The following is a 19,714-nucleotide window of genomic DNA, read 5'->3' on the forward strand; positions in this document are numbered from 1 at the left end:
ATCACACCCTTTCACCTCGTAGAGTGTAAGCAGATCTTTCCGTTTCTGAGCTGACCTTTACAAAAAGAAAACTGAGTCATGTTTCATGATTTAATCAGATTACTCTATTTTGTCTTTTTTATTTTTGAAAGTCTTTACTATTGTCATTAGGAGTGAGTAGGAAGGTGCTATGTCTACAGACCAGATTTCAAATTTTTCCTAAAAATCTCTAAAGGAAAACATGGGCTGCCAGGACTAGGTGGCCTTGCTGGAGCAGAGGCTGATCTCCAGGGGTCCCTCACAATTTATGCCACTCCATGATTTTGTGAATTCTCCTCAAGCTTAGCTTTAAAAAAAGATTTCAACCCAAACCTGCCAGGATGACAGCTGCTTTTGTTGTGTATTTGCAGCACTGCCAAGACTTGGATAAGTCTTCTCAGCAATGCAAATCTCCAGAGAGTAGGAAGAATTTTACAAATTACATGCTTAGATGTGGGGATTTAGAAGTCTACCTACAGTGTTTAGCCAGTCTCTGCCTGGAATGGGGTTGGAAAAGGTAACATTAGATGACTGCCTCTTATTTGGATAGTAAATACAATCACCTGGTGTAAGTGTGCATTACTGATTTACAGTACTTCATTACTGGATAGTACAAGAGAGCAGAGACTGAAACTGTTAAGAGATCAGAATGAGAAAGGAAATCTTGACTGAAGTTTTAAATTAAATACAATCTTATAAACCACAGGATGAACTTTTGCCAGGCTCAGCTCTCTATTCTACACTGTGCCTCATATCAGTGTTATTCAATGCCAACCTGCTGTATGAAACAGGCAGGGCACTGAAAAATTCAGCTAAGAGTATTCTGAGTACAAATTCACCACTGCTACTAATTAGAAATGCTGCTCTGGGCATAAACCCAGGCAGAAACACTCTCTTGTTTGTAAGTAAGGCCTGCCAATAGTAGCAGAAGTAATAATTACCACACAAGAATCAACACCCTCCCACAATATAATAAATTCATTAGAAATGTAATAATACATGTATTTTTAGAGAATCATTGGAAAGGACCTTAAATGTCATCTGTTTCCAACCCCATTGCAATGGGCAGGGACAACTTCCACGGGACCAGGCTGTCATTCTGCACATTGTTTGCTATCCTTGTAGAAAAAACAGAAAAGGTAGGAAGGTCACAGTGGAACATTCTAGTCAGAAAAATGAATTTTTTTTTTTCTTTCTAAATACAGAGAGTCCATACCCCCTTAGGCAAAGCAGTAATAGGGGCTGGCACAAAAGAAGTTAAAAACAACAGTAAGATTTTCTGTACAAAAATTTCATATAGTAGCTAAAATTTCTTGTTTTAACACTTGAGAAATCTCTTGTGTATTGTTTCAAAACTCATGTGAAATAGACCCTTAATTTTAGGGTGCAATTTGACTTAAAGTGTCAGAACCTTAAGGGTCTGATTTTAGCACCTATCCTGCCTCAGTGAGAAGTGCACTAGTGATCCAAATGCACAGACAGCTGCCAAAATCAGCAATGCCAAATCTTAAAACTGTATGTTCATATACTCAAGGGAGAGTGTTAAAATTACTCTGTTGGAGATCTTTTATAGTCCCACTTTACAGCTCCATCTTTTATTAGCTTTTAATAACACAGTTCAACATTACAAGCTATCTATATACTGATCTGGCTTTGTATTCTAATTTTTCAAATTTAAACTCATGGAAATCTGTGCTTATTTTATTATTATTCCCCAGATATTCAGGCTTTAATTAATGCAAGTAAATGCACTGAAACTTTCAGTCTCACAGGGATGACAAAACTGACAGGAGGTAAAGATCAAGTCAACACACCATCTCTTTGTATGTCCTGTGTGCTGATGGAATTCATGAAAAGTCTTTGTGGTTCCTCTTAGTCAGAAAACAGAACCAGAAACTGAAATAACAGTCATCCTTGTTCACAAAAAATCACAACAGCCTCTCACATCCCATCTTAAATGGCAGATGTCTTTGCTGTGTGTTCTCTGCATTTACATTTGGAAGAACTGAAACACACCAGGAGCCACAGACAGTAGGACTTCCTTCTTCACTAAACTGTCTCCCCTGACACCACCATCCGCCTTTTGAGGTCTTCTTGCCTTCTTGCAGAGAAATTCATGCTATTAATATCTCTAGTGGAAGATGCAGATAAACTGATGCCCCTTTAGGCCCCACATTACACATTTATTTGAATCCCTCTACACCACAAAATCCCACCTGAGGCCCAGGGAAACCATTAGAAGTACACCCTGTAATCACAACTCACTGTCTTGGCTGCTCGGAGACCACCTTCAGAAATTCAGCTAACCCAGAAGAGAAAAACAAACATTTGGGGTAAAAAAACTTCCAAAATTTGTCTGTCTTCTTTTCCTTTGTTGTGTCATTTTGAAATGCTGCCTTCCATAAATATTCTACCCATTTTGCATTTATACAGCTATCTAATTGTTCATTCTGTCAGCTTGCATACAAGTGAAACAGAGACATCCTATACAATAAAATCAGAACATTTCCTCCAGAGACATCTTAATGAACAGTAATGAGCCTGTGGGTAGAGCTGCTCAACACCTTCTTCTCCCACTTGCCTGCCTCTAAGTTTAAAAACATATTCTAGAGTGGTCAGAGCTAAGCTGTTCATAAATCAGTCAGGATCAGCAATTCACAACTTTCTGAGACAGGCTTGCAAATCTGGCTTTCATATCTTGCACACCTTGCCTCTGAAAATAGGCTTTAATCCCTGAGAATACTTCTCCCTCAATGATGATGCCATTTAACTTCTTCGTAACCTCCTAGGAAGGGCCTTCTGACTATGGAGCTATTTCTTCAATGTTTAACCATTTCCACTTTCTTTCTGTGGACTAAACAAAGTCAGAATAACTATTTTATTCTGCCCTTGATTTCCCCCACCCAACACCCTGACAGAATCATAGAATGAATAAGGTTTGAGAAGACCTGTAAGATAATCAAGTCCAGCCATCAACCACCACCATTTTCACCATTAAACCATGTCCTCAAGTGTCATATCCATACATATTTTTAACACTTTCAGGGATGGTGACTCCCCATGGCTATCTGTTTTAAAACCCTTTCAGTGAAAAAAATCTTTCCTAGAATCGAATCTTATCCTCTCCTAAGGCACTACTTTGCTTTTTTTGCCGTCTCCTAAGAACACATGGAAAAAAAATATCTCAAATTTTCTTCTGATATTGCTCTGGCTATTTATTTATAAACTCCTGCAAAAACATTTCTCAAGATCCACCTACCTTCTGGTTTACCTAAAAATCCCTTAAGTTTGTGAAGCACTACAGTGATTTACACAGGAGAGTATATTCCCCTAAAGATCTCCACATGAGCGTTTCTCTCTCCATTCATCCTTTACTTCAGCATCTATTCCATGTGCTACTGATTCAGCCTTCTCAGGTGGTTACCTCATCCTCAGCAATCCCCAGCTGTTTAATAAGAAAACAGACCCTAATTAATCCCTCTGTCTTTGACATCTATGCTTTAACCTAAAGCTTTTGGCCTGCTATCCATAAGGATAATTTCTACACTCTTGTGTCCATCTCCTGAATTTGCAGGTTTTCTTTGAGGTTTATGGGACCACATGGCTGCAGATGTGTGGGAATACCAAACAAAAAATTCTCAAAATCTTGTGCATGCAGGCTCAAACACAAAAATTAATACAGGGTTTGACCTGAGACCTTGGAAAAGTCTTCCGCCTTTAAATCCGGAAGGATTCAGAAACCATAGGTAAGAATATGGGTTTGTAGTTTTGATAAAAAAGACATTTAGCTAGTAGAAAGTTTTAAGGTTTTAAAGTTAAGATATAGAATTAGTTATAAAGGCATTAAGAAGTTTTAAAGTGTAGCAAATAGTTTTGTGTATTATTATATGATTAGCTAAGAAAATCTGCACTGTGGCAAAAATGTATAAGACAAAATAATTAACTATTAGTGTAAAAGTAAAAACGTTCTTTTGTGGCAGAAGTTTGGCTAATTAACCTTTAAAAGACCTGGTAACCTATGGGCTTGTGACCACTGACCACATCTGGTGAACACGGTGAAGATGTTCTCACACCTTCATGAGACTGTAGAAGAATAATAAATCATGCTTTAAGACATCTCCCAGTGGTCCCATCTCTCTTAGAATCCCAATAAAATGGTGCCCCGCATTTGATACACCTTGGGATGCCCCAGAGAACTGAATTAAAGGCAGCTAGAGGGAGCTGGATTGCGGGAGATATGGACCTTGAAATGAAGGGTGAAGGGGAACTCCAGCAGCTGGTGGAAGGAATCAGACCACCCATGCCTCAAGTTTGAGTACAGAGGGAGCTCCGATATCAATCCCTGATGATTGAGGAGATCAGGTGAGCTCTGGGGAATGTTGGATAAGGATGCTGTGGAAACAGACACAGGGGAACATACTCAAATGCTTACAAGTGTTGTTAATATCACACCATAGTGCCATACCCAGAATGAAATGGACAGATTTATTATCCTGGGTGCAGAAGAATTTCCCAGAAACTGACCCTGAAAAGTCTTTTACTGCATCTTTCTGGGACTCAGTAAGTGTAAGACTATGCCACGCAGTGACTCTTAGCTCCCTCAATCCCACATGTGCCTTGCCCAACCCTGTGGGAGTCCTTGTCAGCACTTCAAGCAAATGCCCCCCCAGGAGATCAGCCCCCCGATCTATCAGAGTTTGAAAACGGTGTAGATTTGGGCAGTTCCCTCAGCGTTACTGCACATGTGAAGCACAGTTGTCTGTACAACACAATGGTGGCTCCTTGCAAAAACTGTACAGCCCTCATTGCACATGCACGCCCACTTCCGTACAACAAAATGGCTGCCCCTTGTTCTCTTCTGTACAACAAAATGGCTGCCCCCATCCTCTTCCATACAACAAGATGGCGGCACTCTATAGGAAGAGTGCACATTGCCACCGTCACCATTTTGTAATCGAGACTCACCACCTCTGGTTACTTCTATTATTGCAAGGAGAGGGACAAGAGAAGAAAGGAATGGAAATTTATGAACAAAACACAAGAATACAACAGCCAGAAAAATATTTTATCCTGGGAGAAGGGACAGATTTGCAAGATGCAGGTTCACCAGATGCAGAAACAGGCCCATCAAATTTTAAGTCAAGAGAATTTTCAGGAAGGAGTTTAAAATCAATTGATTGGGATGAAGTGAGAAGAAAAGCCTTAAAGGAATATTTCGACATGGCAGAAGAACAGATTTTAGCCATGCCAGTCAGATATGGCAGACAGAATGCAAATACTAAATGGGAGCCTATGACACATGATGAAATTAAAGACTTAAGAGGGGCAATCAAAGACAGCTGCTTAGGTTCTCCGTATTTCAAACAACTATTGAAGGGAACATTCAATAACTATGATTTAGTGCCATATGACTGCAGATGTATTGCCTCCATGATTTTAATAGATTTAACAGTATAGTCTGTGGTATGTAAAGTGGCAAAGACTTCTTAATAGATTAATAGAGAATTATGCAGGAGGCCCCTCAGCACTGCCCACTTGGCAGGAGACGCACCTCATGATAGACCTGAGGATCAGATGGCGGACTTGCCTTGAGCTGTGCTCATAGACATAAAAGATGCAGCTCGACAAGCAACACTGCAAATTCAACCAGCAGGAAGCCCAGAAGGCTTGTACACAGAAGTAAAGCAAAGAATATCAGAGAGATTTACCACATTCGTAGACCACCTTACACAAGTGATAGAAAGTCAGTTGTGAGGATGACGTCGCATGTCCTCATTTGCTTCAAAGCCTTGTTTTTGCTAATGCCAATGAACAATTAGAGCTTTACCTGACCCGCAGCAACCTTGACTTAGAGGCTTGCAGGAAAATAGGTACCCCACAGCATTTAGCAATGATACAAGCAAATGTATTAGGAGAGCGAATTGAGAGAACCCTCAGTGCTATCAATGTAGATTCTGAACAGAATAAAGACAAACATATCATTGTGCAATATCACAACCATTTTTTCTTGCAGTGCTAGAAGAAAAAAATGCAGTTGTATGGTCTCATATTTCAATAGCACACTTTGAAAAAAGATACTTTGCTAATAATAGACTGGATTTTTTTACCTTATAGCTCCCCAAAAACAACGTCAGAAATGACAGTTTAAATCATAATCAGAGCCAGAGCAAGACTGCTGACCATGGCAGGCAAAGATTTTGTAGTGATTTACCTACCACTGAAAAAAGGATATTTTGATTGGGCTTTGCAAAAATCAGAAGAATTACAAATTGTATTATTGAATTATTCACATGTTTGTTCTATCTACTTTCCAAATCATAAGCTGTTGCAAGCAAAATTGAGCTTCAGAGAAAAGCCCATGTTGAGTGAAGTGCCTTTTATGTTAATAGTATCAAAATTGGTAAGAACATTTATGGATATTGAATTATTTTTTTTTAATATTTAATTTAATGTAAATTTAGTGTTGGTAAGATTAAGCAAAGTTAAGTTTCACTATATTTAGGTCTGAGTGAGCTCTTAAGTTAGGTAAGTTTTAATATTTTCTTCTGTTGAAATTAATTTCTACCAGGTCTGAGTGTTGTTGAAGTTATTTTAGATTTTGCTAAAGAATTACTTGTCCAAGTTGTAAGATACATAGTTGTTTTCTTAGAGAGATAAGACAACTCCAGCTGGAACAGCTGTGATGAAACACTGATAAACACCTGCTTGTGGATGGAAGAAGATGCAGTTTGTTGCACCCTTGATTTCATCAGAAGTTCTATTATTTGTCACAATCTCTGCTGGTTTTGTTTTCTATAGATAACATGGAAGAATAGTGATTTACTAATACTAAGCTGTTTAAAGTTTTTTACCTTGTTTTGTTTCTTGCCATTGATATATAAATGTTTTGAAAATATTAACTTCCTCAGAAGATATATTTATATTTACTTACTGCTGATATATTCATTGCATAATGTGAATTTACTGATATTTTTATGATGAGCATTATTTATAAAGTATCATTACTGTATTTATAGCTGGCTTCTCATATATTTTAACACCTCATTGTGTGATCAGCTACAGAACATGTGTCATTCTCAGGATGCTCATTTTTGTTCCCTAGCTGCAAAATGCATCTCTCTGAACAGGCTGTCTAGCTAGCCCTGTGCTGGCTTCCCTCATTCTTTAGTCTCTTCTCTTGTTTGAATATGTTTGCTATGGTTTGATCCAGTGCAGCTTCATGTTTTTTCAGTATTTCCAGAGTTAAACTTCAGAGGGAACCAACTACTGGATGTTTAAATTAGTCTTTTGCCCAACACCTCTAATAATTCGCCTTACACAGATGCACTCCAATGGTTTGCTGGGCTTTAGGCATCTCATAATGGCTATTGTAAAGAGCCTTGTTTTTAAAATGTGTTAAGGGACACCTCTCCAGTTAGAGCCTGGGCTCTGGCCACACCCTGGCTCTATCTGCATGGGAAATTCGCCAACAGACCCAGATGTTTCTGCATCAAAACAATACACAAGTCACTTTGACTTGCCATTTTAACCCTATCAATATGATAACTGGAACTATTTTCAAAATTAGTTTGGAAGTCATTATCTGGAAATTCGAGGTTTGTCAGCTGCCACAGGCTCTGGGATGATGGGACAGTATTTTAGTAATTGATAATCTTCTAATTTCACGTGTGTTATTGTGTGTATTATCTGACTAATTCCTAATTGCTGTTTCTTGTTCACTACGTGTATTATTTTGCTTTGATGTTTCTCCATGCTCATAACAAAAGACATGCATCTCATCTTTAAAAACAAAAAAAAGGGGGAGGTAGAGGCAATGCCTCAAATGTGTTTAAATAAAGCCTTATAAATTTTAAAGCCTTATAAATTATAAAAACAGCTCTTCTGCAGAACCGAATCCACCAATTACTAGGCATTTTTCCAATAGCACACAGGCAAAATTGAAAGAAAATCCTTTCATTCTGATTAGAAACCCAGAAACAGGGCAAATTGAAGGTCCAATTTCACTAATAACATGGGACAAAGGGTATGCTTGTCTTTCCACGGGTTCAAGACTGAAGTGGACTGCAGTGAAAATCATGAAGCCATATCAAGCACAGATACAGGCTGATAACTCTGAGAACAGAGAAGTGAGCAGTGACATGAACTGCACAGAGACTACAGTTGATGACAAACATCTTTTGTCCCACATGCAAGAACTGTGAACCTTGGGTTTTGTGTAAATGTAAAAAGTGAGGGAATCGTTGGTATTGTAGAGCTCTACTGGCAGAAGCGTGGTGTGCATCATGTTATGATCTAGAATCCCAAATGAAGTACAAAGCCATCAAATATTTAGCTGCAGTAGGTCACAAAGAAGAAAACAGCCCTCGCCTTCCAATTTTTAGGGAGGAATGTAGAAAGGAATTTTTGAGAGAATCAAAGGAGACTCAAATTTGCAGAGTTGAGTGCAAACAGAATAACTTAGTGCCTTACATTTGGCCTGTCTCAGAACAAATTTAGGAAAAACCAGTAAAAAAGTGCTAAAAGATTTGCTTGGAAATTACGAACGAGAAAGAAACTGCCTTAAATAATTAAATAATCAAAGAAAAGCATGGAGATGAACATTGGTCTTTAGTTTATTAATGGATAAGGCTGCAGTGCTGAGGGGAAAAAATAAAAAGATATAAACATCATCTCTGATTTAAGTGACCTTAGGGTTTGTTAGCAGATGTCCAAGGTGTAAGACATACAACTCTACGAAACAGAGCAGCAATAAATTTTCTTATGTTAGTGCATGGTGTGAAGATTTCAATGGGATGTGCTGTATGAATCTGTCTGATCATTCAGAATCCATTCATAAGAGTATACAGAAGTTAAAGGAAAGTGTGTCTAAGATCAAGGTTGATGATGAGACATGGTTAGGTAACATATTCAATAAATGGAGCTTTACATCGTGGTGGAAAGATCTTCTGAACATAGGCATGTTTTTATCATAATTATACTGTAAGTAGTACCTTGCCTGCTCCAGTGTGGAAGACAAAGCTATCAAGGGAATATTCAAAGAGAAGGGGAAGTTCTGGGAATACCAAACACAGAAAATTCTCAAAATCTTGTGCATGCAGGCTCAAACACAAAAATGAATACAGGGTTCGACCTGAGACCTTGGAAAAGGCTTCTGCTATTAAATCCAAAAGGATTCAGAAACCACAGGCAAGAACATGGGTTTGCAGTTTAGATAGAAAACACATTAAGCTAAGTAGTAGAAAGTTTTAAGGTTTTAAAGTTAAGATACAGAAGTAGTTATAAAGGCAATAAGAAGTTTTAAAGTGTAGCAGATAGTTTTGTGTGTTTTTATATGATTGGCTAAGAAAATCTGCACTGCGGCGAAAACGTGTAAGACAAAATAATTAACTATTGGTGTAAAAGTAAAAATGTTCTTTTGTGGCAGAAGTTTATAGGCTAATTAACCTTTAAAAGACCTTGTAACCTGTGATCTTGTGATCACTGACCACGAACATCTGGTGAACATGGTAAGACGTTCTCACACCTTCATAAGACTGTAGAAGAATAATAAATCATGCTTTAAAGATATCTCCCAGTGGTCCTGTCTCTTAAAATCCCAATACAGATACTGCACACTGTGGAAGTTATTTAGACACAGGAGCAAAAGAAAAACTGGGAATTCACAAAATGGCAGACTACACAGAAGTAGCCATTTACTGTGTTCTCATTATCTGCATTCAGATTGCAGGATGCCTTCTATCTTCATTTAAAATAATTAAGTAAATAAATAAATGCATATATATATATATATACACACACACACACATTTGCTTTCCAATCAGTATCTGAAAATATTCAAGAGATGCAATACTGCTTAACATTAAAGACTGTAAGGAAAGACTGGATACCTAAACAAGGATTAGGCACTTAATCTTTGGAGATACTCCTGAAAAAACCTGGGTTGTCCATACAAGACACTGAGGTTTTCCAATGACTTTGAAGATACTAGTCACATACTTAAACATAGAGCACTTGGATTAACTATTCCACATATTGGTAGTAGGATTTAGAAGCTCTCATATCAACTCCTACTGCAGGAATATAAGGATGAATAAAACCTCACTTTAATTAAAAGCATTATTTGCTCAAGAACATATATAGCTTTCCCATTTCACAGACCTAATAATGGAAAATCAGACAGCTGGCTGTCTCTCTGTTTGGTAGTGCTGGCAGACTCTTGGATACAGTGGTCTGAAGAAGACACCAGGAGGTGGGAGAGGGGGGAGGAATGAAAAGGAACAGTCTTCCTGCCATAGCTTGCCAAGAAAATGAAAATGTGTGAGACAATGTGTTAATGAATATCCCCACAGATGAGGAAGCACTGGTGATTCTGGTAAAGCAAAGATTTTGCAATTAAAATGTCATTCATAATGGAGAAAATGATGATTATTATCAAAATCCCAGACAAGAAACTTACAAATGTGTGTGTAAAGTAATGCATCCTGTATTCCACTCCAATCCTACAATAAACACACAGTAGAACTGAAATTTGAGGATATTTCAATCACAAATCCAAATAGGTTATTTTAATCCTGGTGTCTTCTATCTCTATTTTATGACAACTACTAATAAAACATATATTTTTAAGAAAAAGCATCAAACCATAATTTCATGAGATTTCATTTATAATTTCCCATTTCATCCCCACATCAATTTGCCCTTTAAATTACTGTAAGATTAAGACTTCTGTAGGTTTTCTGGGAAGTTCTTCTTAACATCTCACAATTTCTTTCGCTGATGGGGTATCACCCCTAAGTGTACCCTCAGAAAACTTTTACTGTTCTCCTCAGTCTTTCCTTCTCCCTTCTTTTCTCCTACCAGATTAAATAACTTACCCTCCAAGTTTTCATTTCCCTAACCCAGAATTTCATTGTTTTTCATCTCAGCAACAGCACCTGACCTTTCTCTTTGGAGCCAATGGTGCATTTTGAGACACCTCTAAACCTAACAGTCCTTTCTTTAAGGCTGAGGGTTCCTGGATCTCCTTCTGAGATGGGGGACATATATGGCTATGACAATTCAGAATTTTAGAAACCCATAATACACTTAAACAGGTGGAGGGGAAATAGAACACATAGCAGAAACAGTTTGTAACAGACCATATAGAAACTTAATTGACAGAAAAAAAACATTAAGATGTATTGCGAAAACTCAGCACAACAGGACCTAGGTATTGTAAAAACCTGACAAAGCAGAAACCTGTGGCTCCAGAAACCAGCCAGGACCAGATGGGTGGTTTTAAACGGGGCAAGCTGACCTAAGGGAGAACCAAACCTCCACTGGGCCTGCCCAGAGACGGGGGTCAATCAGCAAACGCTGAGGAAGACATTCAACCTTCATTCCAAAAGACCACCGAATGTGACCACCAGGAGGTGAGGCAGCTGATTATAACAGGAAGTGAGAGAAGGTGGAGATGGGCAGGCAGGGAGGTGTGGGCTTGTGGGATCAGTGTGTATTTATACCTGGAACCTGTTTTGACCAGGTATGTATGGCATTGAGGAGATATCCCCCCATCATCCCTGATGCAGTCAGCTGATGGAATAAAATGTATCTCTCTACAATTTTGACTTTCAAGTCCTGATTCTTGAAATCACTTCTTCCTGCTCATTGCTACATCTTGTGGTTAAGAGGAGGTGGATAGGAGAGTAAAAATCACTTATTTAAATGGGGTCAAAGCATGGCTAAAATACCAACAAACTGTTCCAATCACAGCAGGAATTTTTTCCAACTCTGTGTATTTCTGTTCATCAGCTAAGAAAACACAAAAGCAAATCAGAAATTTGGGAATTTTTCTTTCCTGGCTCTGCCCTTGTCCTGGTGGTAGCATTGGGCCAGTCCCCTCCATTCAAACAGTTTTGCTTCCTTTTCTGTTCAAACAAGGACAAAAACAGACGTTCCACAAGAAGAGAAATAAAGGCATCATTTATAAATGCAAAGGTTTTTAAAGAAACTTTGTATTAGAGGAGGGAAAAAATTGATTACCAACAAATGGGGCTTCAAGCAACCTCCATATACAGAAGAGTTTATCAGAGTCTTGCCTCTTAAGAAGTAAGAAATATTCCTAGAAATATTATCCCCTTGCTGTTGGCCCAGATGTTCAGAGACTCTTGAAGAAGAGCAGAAAATGTGAATTAAAAGAATTATTCTTACCACTTTGGACTTCTTATCAGTTGAGTAATCGGAGATATATTTAGACACCAAGAATGAAAAAAGAACATCTATATGAAGTATTTAAAATCTGGTGAGTAATTGACTTTACAGGGAAAGATCTTCCCATCACTTGACTTGTACAGAAAGGACAAGATAAGCACAAAGGGTTTTCCTTCAAGAACTTATTTTATGGGTGGTTTCTACCTTTTTTTTCTGATCTTTTGCAATTACCAAATAATAATGTAACTATTTAAGAACAGAATATGTAGTTTTTACATGGAGACACAGTGAAGAAGAATTCTCATTAAACTTTTTCATGAGTGTAAGCAACAGGCACAATACTGTACATTTGTTAAATCAAAGATGAAGGAAGCTTTTATCAAATTAAATTATTTCTTTGATTCCATCTTTTTATTCCTAATAGTCTAAGTCAGTTGGATTCACAGATGTCTTCAGGACTGAATCCAGGAAAGATTATTAGTTGCTTCTAAAATGTAGGGGACACTGGAAAGCAAATTTAAGCCCACTCAAAATCCATGGGAACTTAATAAACAGCAATGATATTTAACTGGCATTTCCAAACTGAGAGGCAGAATCATTGCATCTGTTAGTCTTTAGTCTCATTCCTTCATCATTATTTAATGCAAGACACTGGATGCAGCAAAAACTTGTCAAATATCACAGAGATCAAAAAGGTGAATTAATTTACTGAAAGCAAAATGTTCCCATTCAGTGATGGAAGTTCATACTTCCACACAGGCCATAAACACACAGCTCATGGATAAAATGCCATAAACACAGAGCTCATGGATAAAATACCAAAAAACATCAGCTGGTTGAGAAGACCCTGAGTGCTGGAAGTATTATATCCATATTATTGATGATGTGCATAGGTTAGACATGGCACTAGAAAGGGATACTGCTGCAAACAGCATCTGTTTGCAGATTTAATTAGAAGTTTAGACAAATTATTGTATGACATTTGCAAGAGTTGTTGAAGATTATAACAAATACATAAAATTTGCTTCTCCTAAACAGCACAGATCCAGGGATCTATTTAGAAACTAATAATAATAATAATAATAATAATAATAATAATAATCCATATCCACAAACTCCTTATATTTCTTAGTTAAAAATCTTATTCCATTGGTCAAAAATCATCACTGCCTCTTAAACATTTTTTTGTTCACTGAGTCATCCCTCTCCACAGCTATAGACTGTTGAGAATATGGAAACAACCTCTGTAAGTGATATAACCTTGGCTGAATTTTTTCAGAGCCTTAAGAATGGCTGTAGGCACATCACAGGTCTTGATACTGCACTTCTTCTTTCCTAGGAGGGGACTTACAGCAGCTACTCTTGGAAAGGAAATAAAAACCGGGACAAATATAAAATAATCTTCTGCCTACAAAGCGGTTCCCTGCAGATGAAGCCAAGCTGAGCAGAATGAACTGGAAACATCAAAGATATGGGATTGCAGTCCCTCAACAACACTTGGGGGTAGAGGGTGGGAGAAGTCACCTTGGCCCCAGGAGCAGCTTTACGCAACATTTCAATCCCAACTGCAACTTTAACACAGGCTTTGACAGAAAAGTTAAATTTTGAATGCGAAGTGGAAAAAGGAGCTTCACACAGGAGCGTGTAAGGACTGTGAGTTCCAATATTAACTGAAGAGAGACGCCTGTGAAAAATTTTAGACAAAAAAAGAAACTGGGACAGTCAACACACATCCTCTTAGACTGGAAAATTTCTACCACGGTACATCTATTGTCAGTTCTCCTGCATTATACTAATTGAAGTTAGGGTAGGACATTCCCAAAACCCAAATGAGTAGGACATTCAAAGGGTAGGACATTCAAACCCAAATGAGAACAGAGTAAAATATTTCACAAGTGAAAACTGTACTACCTGCACAGTCACATTTCCTGCTGAAAACAGAGTAGGAACTTGATCTCTAAGTTTTGCAAAACACAATGTTTAGAAATTATTTTTAAAGATTAAAACTGTGACTCTTCCATTCTAAGGTACTAAATTGAGAGGAAAATGGTGGTATTTCTGCCATAACTACTGCCAACAATTTCATTTTCTAAAGGCACTAATTCTGTTTTTAGAACCACACAGAAAATTGCTTTCACATCCCTGGTGAAAACTTTGCCCTACTCAACATGCGTCACCATAAATTATCTGGTACAGATAAATCTTTTAGAAACCATAAATGGTGTTGCAGGACCAATTCACTAAACCTGCCATAAGACATTTGAGAGATAATTGAGATGTCAAGCGTCATCAATATCAACATACTTCAAGTAAGGACAAGAGGACAGGGGAGGAATGACAATGAATAATGCCATTATGTGATGCTAGGTAACTCACAGCTTAAAAACAGATCCATCAGTCACAAATCTGAATGTCTTTGAATTTCATGAAAGTGTGGATGTATATGTAACCTTAATTCCTGAAAAGGCTTCTTTACATAGGAATGACGACAGAGTTGTAGTCATTTTTTCTATTTTAACTTTCAAGAGATAACCTTTTTTACCCACTCTAACTTAACACACAGGAGATAAAATAATTACTTTGGACAGCACACTGGAAACATCAGTCAATTATTTAAAAAATTTAAAAATTAAAACATTTCTTCCTCACCAGAGGAAGCAAAGCCCCAAAGGATGTTTCCAATTTTCAGTGCTATGAATTTGTTCTGTGTGTCATTCTCAGTTCCTGGTTGTGTATCTCCTCCTAATCAATACACATGTACGTACATTTCACAATACTCTCTCATCCACGGTCTTGCAACACAGTAATGTCCACTCCCTTTGGAAACTGACATTACCCACAATCTTCTTTCCTTCCTCTTTCTTTTCCCATTTCCCACCCCCCTCCACTCCTCCTTGTGATATCCACCCCTCACAAAGTAGCACCTTGCTCTCTCCATCTGCTTCTTCAACCACCTCCTCATTCCATCCTTCCCCTCTTGCTGGAAAACTCCACAGTTTCTCCAGTGTGGCTCCACAGTCTCCTCAAAGCATCACTAAAATTCTTTTCCTATTCTGTTCAAAAATAGTAACTACAGTCAGCTTTCTACTCCAGACCTTGGTGGAGGGGAGACTGCAAAACAAATATGCCTGAGTTAAATAAATCCTCCATCTTGAAAACTATAAAACCCTCTGTAAGGTTGTGTTTCACACTGCTCCTCTTCATTTCATCCCAAATGCCATGGAACTTATCTTTCCTTGATGAGATGTTCCAGCCATTTCATTCCACTTCATAAATCAATTAGCCATCTACATACCAAAGGATTTTCAGATTCCCTGTCTTTAGATACACTGCCCTTCGTAACTCCCTGATTTTGCCTGGCACCTGGTGCCATCCCCTGCCAATTCTGATTGGTTTGCTTTGATCTCATCCCACAAGCATTTCTGTGCCTTCTCCTACTCAAGCACTCTGATTGCAACTGGCTCTTGAAGCTCATTATCGCTCCATTTCCCTCTTGCTCGCCCTCTCTGTTCTGCTCTGCAAAGACTGTCATCTCGTCTGCACACAAAACTAGAGAACCTTTCAATTCCTGAAAGAGAGAAAAAATATTTCATTTAAATACCATCAAGCATCCATTTCCAAGCCAGTGACTTTCTTTTTAAAAAAACTGGCTTTCTACTATGTATTTAATTTCCCTGCTTTGCTTCCTTTCACAATCCTTCACCTCCCAGTACTCACATTATACATTTCTTTATGCCTAATAATTTCCTGCTCATACCCTTGGTTCTTATTTTTTCTCTTGTGTTTTTCAGTGAGCATGGCAGGGAACTATCAGATCTTGTTATTCCTGAGAACAACCTACCTCATTCCAGATGATAAACAAAGAACATGGCAATTAAAATTCAGGAAGACAAAATCAGAAAGCACTGACCTTTTTTTTCCCCTGCTCCCTCTTCCCCACTATCATCAGTGACTGTCATTTCAAAAATTTCAACCAACTCTAATAAATAACACAAATTTGTCCCAGTTTCCTAAGAAAACAAAGCTTGTATGATCACATCCTGCCAAGCAGTTCCATCCCAGCCCCTTTTACACTCTGTATCAAACAAATAATGCAAAGGCAATGAGGACTCAGAGGTTATCTCTGCTGAAACAGAGAAACCCAAATTAGCATCTTCCTTAACTGCGGGAAGCAGCAGCCAGCTGGCCCGACCAGCACAGTAGTTTGGGGTACCCATCAATATATACCTCCCTTAGCTTCCCTGCTTATACTGAAAGGATCACAGGTTTAGCCTTTAATTATTTCACCTAACACCAAACCATTGCTTATTTCACATTTTCCAGATCCCCTTCCAGAATCAGATTATTAAGAATGCAACTCTGATGCACTAATTTCTATAACACAAATGAAGCATTTTTCTTTTTGTTTACCCCCAACCAGTAAAGGAAAAATCTGTTCTCTACCTTTTCTGAATTATACTGGGGTTTGCAGTCACCAGTTGGGTTTTGGATCCAACATCCTTGCTGTATTCACTGGATAGAGGAGGAAGGTTGCACCTGCACACACAGACAGTGAAGATTTTAAATGACATTCAGGACTGAAAATCTTCAGAAAATGTAAAAATGCTGTATTACTGGACCAGGCTACAATTGTTCCCTACTGCCCCATATCTATAAGCATTTTGGTACCAGATTGTGGAGAAATAGAGAAATAAAACCTTTTGCAGAGATGAGATCTGGGAGGCTGCTAAGCAAAACCAAGGACATACACTTGACATTTCTGACAAGCTGAAAGGCTGTGGAAAAGGCTGTTACTATCTATAGAAGAACTTTTTTTTAAAATCCAAAGTCTTTAAAAGTTCTGGTTTTCACTCTGTTTTGTCTTGTTTACCATATCAGGCTCCAGACTGATAGCGTCACTCTGCACTATTAAAGGCATTATAACTGGCATTTTTAATATCACACTGTCATTATTTTATAAAATTCACTGAGAAAACACAGAGAAAAAAAAATGCATGGCTTTTTAAATATGCATGTCTTAGTTCTGCTCACAGTCTTGTTCAGGTGGGCAGGGTGATAATGGAATAAAGCCAAAGCAGTTGAGCAAATTTACTTTGGGAAGCAGAGAGTCAAGACTCAAAAAAACCCAGAAGTCAAGGGAAACATCCACACAGTGAATAGTCCTAAAAGTTCCCTTTTAGGAGCTTTTAGGGAAAGACCAAGGAGGAGGAAGCTGCAGCAGATAAAGATGAAGATACATTCAAACAGTATCCAAGCCTATGCACTGCCCCAAAAAGTAGTCAGGAGAAATCTACTCAACACATAAAAATTACACTAAAAACTGGTTTCCCAAACATTTTTCATTTCAAATTTCTCCCTTAAAACAAAGACATGAACAGTATTTGGAATGCTTATAAGGCAAAAATGAAACCCTGATTCTCAGAGACAAGCAGAATTTGGATTGTTTTTTTTTTTTCAGAGAAAGGCTTTTAGATGTTTATGTTGTTGGGGTTTGGGGCTCTCTGCAGGTTTTGTTAACTCACAAAAATACCCCAACCAATCAAACAACAACAAAACAACAAAAAAACCCTAACCAAAACCATAGTTGTGCTATATCAGCCTCTATCTACATATAAATACAAGCTCTCAAAACCTTAAATTCTTGTCATCAAGAAATGCCAAGGAAAAGGACAGCAATGTCCTACCTACATGAAACATAGATGAATTAAATCATACTCATCAAGAAATACAAAATTTCCAGGAACTTTTTGTCCTTTTCATGACTATATTTGTTAAGATGCGTACAATGTATTGAGATTTCAGTCAAGAAACAGCTTCTCACAGTTCTGCAGTAGAGTTCACTCTACCACAAATTAAGAGAAGGTAGACAATTTCAAAAGAAAACAGAAAAAAAATAATCAAAATAAGAGCTTTCAGAAACTGCAATCATTGGGGGAAGGGGGAAAGGCAAGGGCAAGGGCAAGGGCAAGGGCAAGGGCAAGGGCAAGGGCAAGGGCAAGGGCAAGGGCAAGGGCAAGGGCAAGGGCAAGGGCAAGGGCAAGGAAGAGCTAGGCTAGAAGCATAGGGAAATTTTAATTCTTGGACATAACTAATGATAACATCTTAACAAGAAAGAGTTCCTTAAAATAAAGTAAAATAAAATAAAAGTCAAAGAAATACTTGTGAAGTAAGATTTACAGCTGATTTGCCTTAGGGTAGAGACGTGGCATAAATACCTCTGGCAGATCAGAGTTTAATATAAAAGGCACACTTTAAAAAAAACCACATTTTTGGTTAATGTTAATTTAAAAGCATTATGAAGGACTAAGACCTCAACCTAGTTTTTATCATCTCAGCATCTAAATAATGACAATTCTTTCATAAGCCAGTCACAGATGCATTATTTAAACACATCTAATTCCTGTCATCACCTTACTGTTCAGGAAACACTAAGAAATGGCCTGAGTATCTACAGGAAACTGCAGGAAATCTGTTGCTTGGCTTTCCCAATTATTTTCTTGGATAGGTCAGTAGAGTGCTGAGTGTTCTGCAGGTGAGGAACACACTGAAGCACAAGACTCATACTAAAAAAACTTCATTTTTAATTCTCTTACTGGTAATCTCATACTGAGAAGTAAGTACATGAAAAATAGGAATTTAAAACATGACTTAGGACTAGTACCCAACACTTCTCTCTTAAAATAAACATTAGCACGTAGGGAAGGGGGAAATAGTATTTTTCTTCTTAGAAATAAAAATTACAAACTTGAAAATCAGAAGAGGCCATTATAACCACAATACCTAAACATGCAGACCATATGCACCTTTCTCATTGCATATGCAGCTTGCTGTGCCTCAGGGCTGAAAACTGCTGCTCTTCTCATCTCTGTGTTGGAACAACTGTGTTTGCAGAAGATGCTCAGCAGCCAAATGAGTTTAAACTCATTAAATAACCTTAGCAATTACAACATAAGACTGCAGCCATCTTCTCTCACATGACAAAGCTTATGGAAATATACATAAGTGAAATCAAAACTCATGTGAAGAGAATTAATAAACAAGGGTAAAACCTGCCAGGACATTTCACACTGCAGAAATACTTTGAAGATACTACACAAATTTATTTTCAAAAAAATGAAAAGTGTTATGGAAGTCACCATTGTGCTCTTTCTCTCTCAGCTCTCAGATTATAGAAATGAGATTTAGAAAAGATCAACTAAATTTTCCATAAATATGATTTCATATCACTAATACAACAGAGCCTGCAGACAGTGACAGGGATTTTTGCAGGACTCTCCCTATCACTTACTTCTAAATCAAAATGAGCTCTGTACATATAATGGTCGCTTTAGCCTCCCTGCAGAGAAATGAGTTTTTATGATCAAGCTAAAATAACTGCTGGTTTGGGTTTGGTTTTTTTTAAAATTCTGTTGTTTTTGTAACTGATTGCTCCTACAGCATTTTAATTTCTAGAAAATATAACCACTGCACATACACTGCAGTTTTGGAACACCTAAGGAGTTTTGCA

At 37.9% G+C, this 19,714-nt stretch overlaps 1 protein-coding gene and 1 long non-coding RNA gene across 3 annotated transcripts in view; both read right to left on the reverse strand.

Moving 5' to 3' along the window:
* The window catches only part of ST8SIA1 (ST8 alpha-N-acetyl-neuraminide alpha-2,8-sialyltransferase 1), a 127,291-nt gene that overhangs the window by 44,968 nt on the left and 62,609 nt on the right, over positions 1-19,714 (reverse strand). Inside the window, exons 4-5 of one of the 2 annotated variants that reach the window (XM_086885448.1) lie at positions 16,651-16,743; positions 13,436-13,891 (exon numbers count right to left, since the gene is read on the reverse strand). In XM_086885448.1, the coding sequence (XP_086741574.1) occupies positions 13,564-13,891; positions 16,651-16,743 (421 nt within the window). In that variant the 3' untranslated portion in view covers positions 13,436-13,563. Of the gene's footprint in view, positions 1-13,435; positions 13,892-16,650; positions 16,744-19,714 lie in introns of those variants that run through there. The other variant, XM_023919054.2, reaches the window with a different exon arrangement.
* LOC147653800 (uncharacterized) lies at positions 1,584-4,410 on the reverse strand. The gene is made up of 3 exons (XR_015285779.1): positions 4,262-4,410; positions 3,278-3,463; positions 1,584-2,872 (listed from the first exon to the last, which is right to left on the reverse strand). It is a non-coding gene; the product is annotated as an uncharacterized LOC147653800 (long non-coding RNA).

This window comes from Cyanistes caeruleus, chromosome 4, assembly GCF_971803275.1.
Source record: "Cyanistes caeruleus chromosome 4, bCyaCae1.hap1.1, whole genome shotgun sequence".
NCBI classification, from domain to species: Eukaryota; Metazoa; Chordata; class Aves; order Passeriformes; family Paridae; genus Cyanistes; species Cyanistes caeruleus.